This window comes from Cetorhinus maximus, chromosome 4 (genome assembly GCF_964194155.1).
Source record: "Cetorhinus maximus chromosome 4, sCetMax3.hap1.1, whole genome shotgun sequence".
NCBI classification, from domain to species: domain Eukaryota; kingdom Metazoa; phylum Chordata; class Chondrichthyes; order Lamniformes; family Cetorhinidae; genus Cetorhinus; species Cetorhinus maximus.
The window spans coordinates 83,314,163-83,321,192 of NC_135882.1; the positions used below are offsets into that span (position 1 = coordinate 83,314,163).

General features: G+C 40.6%; 1 protein-coding gene across 1 annotated transcript; it reads right to left on the bottom strand.

Moving 5' to 3' along the window:
* Positions 1 to 4,431: 4,431 nt before the first annotated feature.
* bhlhe22 (basic helix-loop-helix family, member e22) lies at positions 4,432 to 6,540 on the bottom strand. Its single transcript, XM_078539697.1, has one exon. The coding sequence runs from the start codon at positions 6,355 to 6,357 to the stop codon at positions 5,512 to 5,514; it is 846 nt and encodes a 281-aa protein (XP_078395823.1). The 5' UTR covers positions 6,358 to 6,540; the 3' UTR covers positions 4,432 to 5,511.
* Between the last annotated feature and the right edge of the window lie 490 nt (positions 6,541 to 7,030).

The window sequence follows — 7,030 nt, forward strand, 5'->3', positions numbered from 1 at the left end:
CATTAACAAAAACAACTTTGGTTTAAGAATCTGCAATTTGATTTCTTCATTTTGACATCTATCAGTACATTTGCAGGATAACATTGAATTAATCAAAATATTTTTGATCAGGGTTAATTTGGAAGATATCCCATCTTTGTCTACAAAGTATTCTAGAGACCAAAGCTACATTTCCAAAGTGTGTACCTCCTGAAGAATGAAATAATACATGTGAAATACATGCAAACTGTACTCAGTGAACAATTGTAAAGCATGGAATTAATGGATATTTTAAAAATTGTAAGGAAAGAGAGTTCTTATGGACCAATTCTAATCAGCTAGAATGGATCAGGAAACATTTTACCACAATCTTCCTTGAATAGCAGCAACTGACCTCAGATGGAAAACTCAAAGGAGCTTTTAGAACCAGTTATGCCAGTCTTCCCCTGTTACAACATATTTAAGTATTTCTATTGTACAATAGATATTTTAATTGTGTGTCAACATGATAAAGTTGTGTTGTGTTTGAAGGAGATAAAGGAAGTTAACCATTGTTTGAAATTGTAAAATTATTGATAAATTGGGATAGATCAAAATTCTTTGTTAAAAATGTGAAATATTCAAAATATGTCTTGGAACTAGTTTGTAAAGCTTTAATTGTTGAACAATTATATTATTCTCCTTTTTAAAAATTATGTTACAGGATTATTAACCATTACTTGTCAGTATATGTGGTGTCTGATACCATACAACCCACTCTTGTAAGATAGTTTAGCCAGTTTGAGCCTAGTACTTAACTGTTCTTGATAATTGGTCAAAGATCTATAGCTGTAATGATTCATTTTACGCTTCAGTATACCAATAGTTTTAGAAATTGTTACAGGAATTTGATTATCCAGGTGACTAGCTCAGGAAACTGGAAATGAAGAGAAGTAGTTATTTTGTGTAGAAGTTGATAATTTGTTAATGCTGACTCTATTAATAAACTGAATTAAAATATCCTGATAATGTTGCTTCGAATGCATTATCCAAATACCTTCCATCATTTGTATTACATTTTGTATTTTACAGACCAGTGTTTGATTATCAAGTATGTAATTTTCAAAATGTCATAATAAAATGTTTGCCACAGATCATAAACTTCAGCTTTTTATTTCCCATAACGTGTCAGCCTTTCTGATTGGCTATTAATAAAAAATAATTAACAGACTTTAGACTGAATGGGTGCATCTGAGTGTATTATAGCGGGCTAACAATGCATTAATGATAGTGGGTAAGATTGAAATGGAACTGGGCGAAATAGACAAATTGTATCAAGGCATGCAGCCATAATGACATCAACCACAGTAATCTCTCAATCAATTCTATTTGTAAGCGTCGACCGGGTGGCAAATCATATACAGTGCCTCTCCCGGTATGTGACTTACTGTGAAAACATAATCAATTGTAAATTTAAATTGGTAAAACGTCTGTTCATCTAACATTAAAGATATATTCCTTAGCCTTCCACTCAAAATGACACGATCTTAGCAGAATCTGTTTCTTGCCCACGCTCCTGTCCTGTTTTCAGTAGTTGCTGTAACAGTTGTAATAACAAGCTAGTTCACTTTCCAAGCTCATGCTTAAGATGTCTTCTTATGAAAAAAAACCCATTAATGCTGTAAATTTCTCTCCAGCCAAATAATTTTTTTTTACAAAACTCAGGTATACCGCTTTGCCAAAAAATAGGGTTTGGTGGCGGGAAGATATTCGCTTGGCATAATGAAATGTTATATCAAGTTTTAAGCAAATCTGTCCTTGAGCAAGTCCGAAAATACATTGAGAGCCGCTCGTTCTATACCACGCAGTGGAATAGTCAATACAACAATTATTTAGAACTAGCTTTATCATAAAGAATTGCACACGTGAGGTTGTATATCCAAGTCTGTGCGCGCCTTTTATAAGATTGTATCACATTCGACAATCAGGCGGAAATGTATTCCTTCGCACTGTATAGTATGCCCTTTGAAGTGAACAGTGCCTTGTATATATAGTTTATACCTTTAATAATAGTAATAAACCACGCCTCTGCCTGCGTCTCGAGGTCATGAAGCCAATCGCTCCTTCATTGTCACAGCGCTAAAGTATAGTCTCAAGGAGGTAGAGTAACGTTGACATCCATTATGCTATTCTCCAGTTCTACAATTCTAACGCTAGTGATGTTAACTGTGGCTCGTCAGAACGTGAATTCTGGTAATTATTTCTCAAAGTCTGAAAGTGCATTATCGCCTCTCTTTTTCCAGCAGTACAGTAATTAGTTACCATAGCATCTAATACGTAAATGTGCCCTGAGCACACCATTAACAGTTAAACGGAGGATTCAATTTAACACATGATTATATCTTTCATAAGTCATTACATTATGAAAGTCAATGTCACTCATGCCGGGACAACCATAGGATTAGAGTCGCTCTTCGACCAGGATCTCTGTTGTATCCTCAAAGGAATAATAGGCTTAAATATTTTCGCGATTTAAATTAAACCAAAAAGATCAACGTGAAAGTAATAAAGCACAACAGTAGAAAAATAAATATTGGCTAAGCCACATTTAGATACAGCCATCTATGGTGTAATGATCCGATAACCCAGTTGCGTCTCTTAAGCATGCATTTGGAGACTATACATGGTGTTTGTGCCTCGATGAATCAGTGAAACTAGTACTTGCGATCCTAGCACATAGAAAAAAAGACAGATAAAGATTATAAAAGGTCGCAAATGAAAACATATCAACATTTACAACATGGTATGAAATTTGCGTTTTATTCCAGTTTGAACTCTACTTTATCAAAGTGTATGATGTTTCACAGTGTAAGCATGGCAATGCTAACACTTGATGTAAATAATTGCTTCACTTATAAAGGTTGTTGCAGTTTTCATGTTGTAGTAGAATGTTTGGTATATTTTTGTCCCCGTGTTACTTTGTTGTGGCGATTCCCTGCGGTATCCGCCGAATGTGTATGTCATGACTGCGGTCAAACACAAGGATCTGGTATCACTCGCGCTTTATCAGCCCAATCAGCAGCGTTCAAACCTGTAACATACATGAGCGATTTAACTTGGACAATCTGTATTGATTTGAAAAATATTGAAAACTTGTCACTCCCATTGTGAATAATAGTGATAGTTATGATAACGCTGAAGCTTAACTGGCAAGGGATTTTTTAATTAAAAAAATGGACCCTCTTTCGAGGATTTGTCCAGTTTTACCTAGGTAGAGTGACATTAATAGAACGACAATTATTCAGAGCGGGGTACAGCAATAAAATACTAGGCAGCAAATCTTGCTTCAACATTATCCAATTACTTTATTATGCAAAAAGTCCTGTGGCTGGGAATAATTCATAATCAGAGTGATGGACAGCAGAGTGAGGACAATACAAAGTAATGGCAGTGTTGCTCCTCACTATACCCCTTGATTAAAGACACCCAATTATGGCAATGAACAGTGTCGCAATTATGTTCCTTAATCACATCCAGGAGGTTTAATTGCCTTAACGATGTGTTTCATTAAATGAATTTAGGTATTATAGTCGACAGTTTTCATACACAGTTGTTTTCAAATTAACATAATATTAGACATCGTCATGGAAATTGTTTTAATAATCATAATTAGGTGCACCGAGGCTTTGTAATCTAATGCTGAGAGACATTTCATTTGGCCTCGGGCTAGTGAACCCTTCTGCGTCGGCTGGCGTGCTATTGCTTTGTGGCACAGTTATGTTTCCTGAAAAGTTACAGGTTCTGATTAATCTTTTGATAGTAAGTGGAGCAGAAAATATTCATTCCCGTTCTACCACGTTTAGCGTCGTCTAAGGCATATGGTTTGGGACTGAGCACAAACAGCTATGTTGAATATTAAACCAGTATGGACAACTCTTCCTTTAAACCCGGTCAACCAGACCCTGGTATCTGGAGTATACTCTCACATTCTTTGTGCGGCTCGGATACAGCAGCAGGATAGTTTAAAGGGTTAGAGCATTTCTAACGGAACTGGTTCTAAGCATTCATACGTGACTCAAGAAATAACTGGAAAAAGGGGAATTATGCAAATTCCCATCAATTGGAAGAGTACAATTCAGATCCACGCCATATGTCGTTATTCAAGATTTTGTTCAGTCACGCCTTCCAACATTTTTCCTTTTGAAAATGTTTCTTTTTCCTTCGAAATGATAGATTTGAAAGGAGGGAGAGAATCTTAATCTATCAGAATTCCTCGCAAGTCCTTGCTTTTGTACTAGTGATGATCATTTACTGATTTCCCTCGTGCAACGATTATTTCACTTAAAAAGCCATTGCTATGGTATTATACCACACGTCTGAGCCTTCACATGATGCATTACCTAACCTGGGCCACTCGTACTACTTTTAAAATTGCTTATGAAGCAAAAATTGGATAGATGTCGTTTGTTCAAAATATGTTTAATAAATTTGTCTTCCAACACGGATAACACATACAAATGGTTATATATTATAATCAGAGCCAGACTTGTACATCATCACTCATACATCATGAGCTGCCAACAGACCCTTTCAGGGAGGCAGTGGTACCAACTTGTCAACCAGAGTTCGCACAAACTGCAAATCAAACACACGACAGCAGTAAAAACATCGCAAGTCCTTTTTATACATACTTTATATGATATTTATATATTTATATATTGCAGATGGACAGGCACTGTGCCGTCATGCAAACAAAAAGCTCACTTTGGGTAAATAGCGTTTTTGTCATAAGAAACGTAACAAAAATATTTTAACACATCTTAATCTGTACAGAGACCTGAAACACAAATAAAACCGTGTAATGTTACAGTATCATAAACCTCTTTTCCTATAAAACCCAACTCGTTCACAGTTAAGAAATAAATTGACATCTAATTCCTTTGTCACAATAAATAATTGGTTTCTGAGCTTCCCTTCATTACTTTTCCCATTGTGATGATTATATCTAGAAAACACAAAAAAAAGGAACACAAGTCTTATGGCCGTTTGTGGCTCTAGCTCTACTCGGAGGACAGTTTTAAGAGCACAGTTAACGAATGCAGCCTGGAATTTAGCTGTATCGCAGCCGTAATCATAGCAGACAGATTTTGTTTAGAAAGCATTGGATGAAGCTAATACAAATAATCCATAGTAGCTACTAATACTGATGGAACCTTTGAACCAACAAATATTGCTGAGGCTGGGCAGTTTTAAACGCGTAGAATTGTCCAAATCAACCATTCAAAACCGACAGATACACCGTTCCAAACAAAAACTTTTTTTTTGTTGATCCTCTCTCCCCAGTTCCTCGCCCAAACTTTTCCGACAATATTTATGTACACATAGTCAATTCTAGACACAATCTCCAAGCAACAACAAAGTCCGTTCCGGTGACTTTTAGTCTCGTTTTTGTTGTTGATTTTGCATTTTGTTGTTTTTTTTTTGCCCCACGCGATGCAAATTGTCCTCTTTTTGTGTGTGTGTGTGTGTGCGTGTGTGTGTTTATTGATTGATTTAAGGCTTGTCGCTGCACTGTTTGCAAAGACTGGATGTGACATTGTTGTAAAGAGCGGTGGTGGCGGCGCACTTGTCCGGACAGCTGGCCGCCGCCGCTGCCACCGCCAAGCCGCTGGCTGTGAACGGGTAGCCGCCGGCCGCCGCTTGCTCGTAGGCTCCCAGGCTCGGGGTGAGGGCAGCGGCGGAGGAGGGCAGCGCGGCCGGCAAGCTCTGGCCCTGGTTGAGGTACGCCACCAGCCTCCTCATCTCCTCCAGCGCCTGAGCCTGCATCAGGATGTAGTTCTTGGCCAGCAGCAGGGTGGCGATTTTGGAGAGCTTCCTGACGGACGGGCTGTGCGCGTAAGGGATCACCGACCTCAGCTCGTCCAGCGCATCGTTTAAGTCGTGCATCCGCCTCCTCTCCCGGGCGTTGATGCTGAGCCGCAGGGCTCGCTGCTCCTTGTTCTTCTTGGTGGCCGCTCCTCCGTCCACTTTGGCCATCGCTGCCAGCGAGCCCGGCCGCTCCGAGCCGCCCTGCCTCACCAGCATCAACTCGCAGCGCTCGTCGCTGTCATCGTCCAGGCTCTGGTCTCCGCCGCTGCTCTCCCGGCAGGAGGTGACATGCTGATCGCTGTACTTGCCGCTGCCAGCTCGCAGCCCCCCTCCGCCCTCTCCCCCCGGCTGCTGAGGGACCGGCTCAGGGTCCGCTTGCTCGAAGCACACCATAGGGGACTGGGGCTCAGGCAGGGAGAGCTCAATAGCGGCGGCCGGGCGGAATGTGCTCTCCAGCCTTTTGGCCGAGGCGCTGAGAGTTTGGTGGAAAAGATCCTCTTGTGGTGCATTGAGGTGGAGGCTCCTTTCCATTCTCGCCAGATCAAGTCCGTTGGCTGGGATTTTGTTGTTGTTGCATAAACTACTCTTTTAATATCTCAACTTGTCCTTGCTTTGATCTTTTCACCACTTGATGGTGATGCCTGCACTTTTTTTAACCCTGTGATCTGTCCCGATGTGCTGCTGCTGTTGTTACTGATGATGATGAGCACCTCGTAACGCTTATCTGCTTGGATTCACCTTCAAGATATTTCCGTGGCGATCAGCAGACGGGAGTCTTTTACATCATTATCTCCGAGCAGGTTATTATGAAGGGTTGCCTGTTGGGACCGTGCTTCCACCAATCAGGTTAACGTTTTAATTAATAGGATTAAAACGGTAACTAACAATCCAGCCGGCGAGATCTACCCCTCTCCCTCACTGCACTGAGTGCTGAGGAGCTCCCCAGCCCTCGATTGCAGAATGTACACATGCACTTTATACATATAAGAAAACACAGCTACAGCTTACAGAGGTGGCGCTCGGTCCATTATTCCTCCAGCCATCTGTATACACAACTTAACGCATATGTTTTCAAGGCTTTTTGTCCCGTTAGAAACCGAACAAATGCCTTCCGCTGACATGTGTGGCGACTTTCACCCATCAATGAGCACACTTAATGCTCCAGCCCTACAAGTCTGCACACCCCCGCGACCCCCCCACCCCC

What these genes read in the sequence shown, in the direction of transcription:
- bhlhe22 (XM_078539697.1), bottom strand. Translation starts at nt 6,357, where the DNA reads ATGGAAAGGAGCCTCCACCTCAATGCACCACAAGAGGATCTTTTCCAC.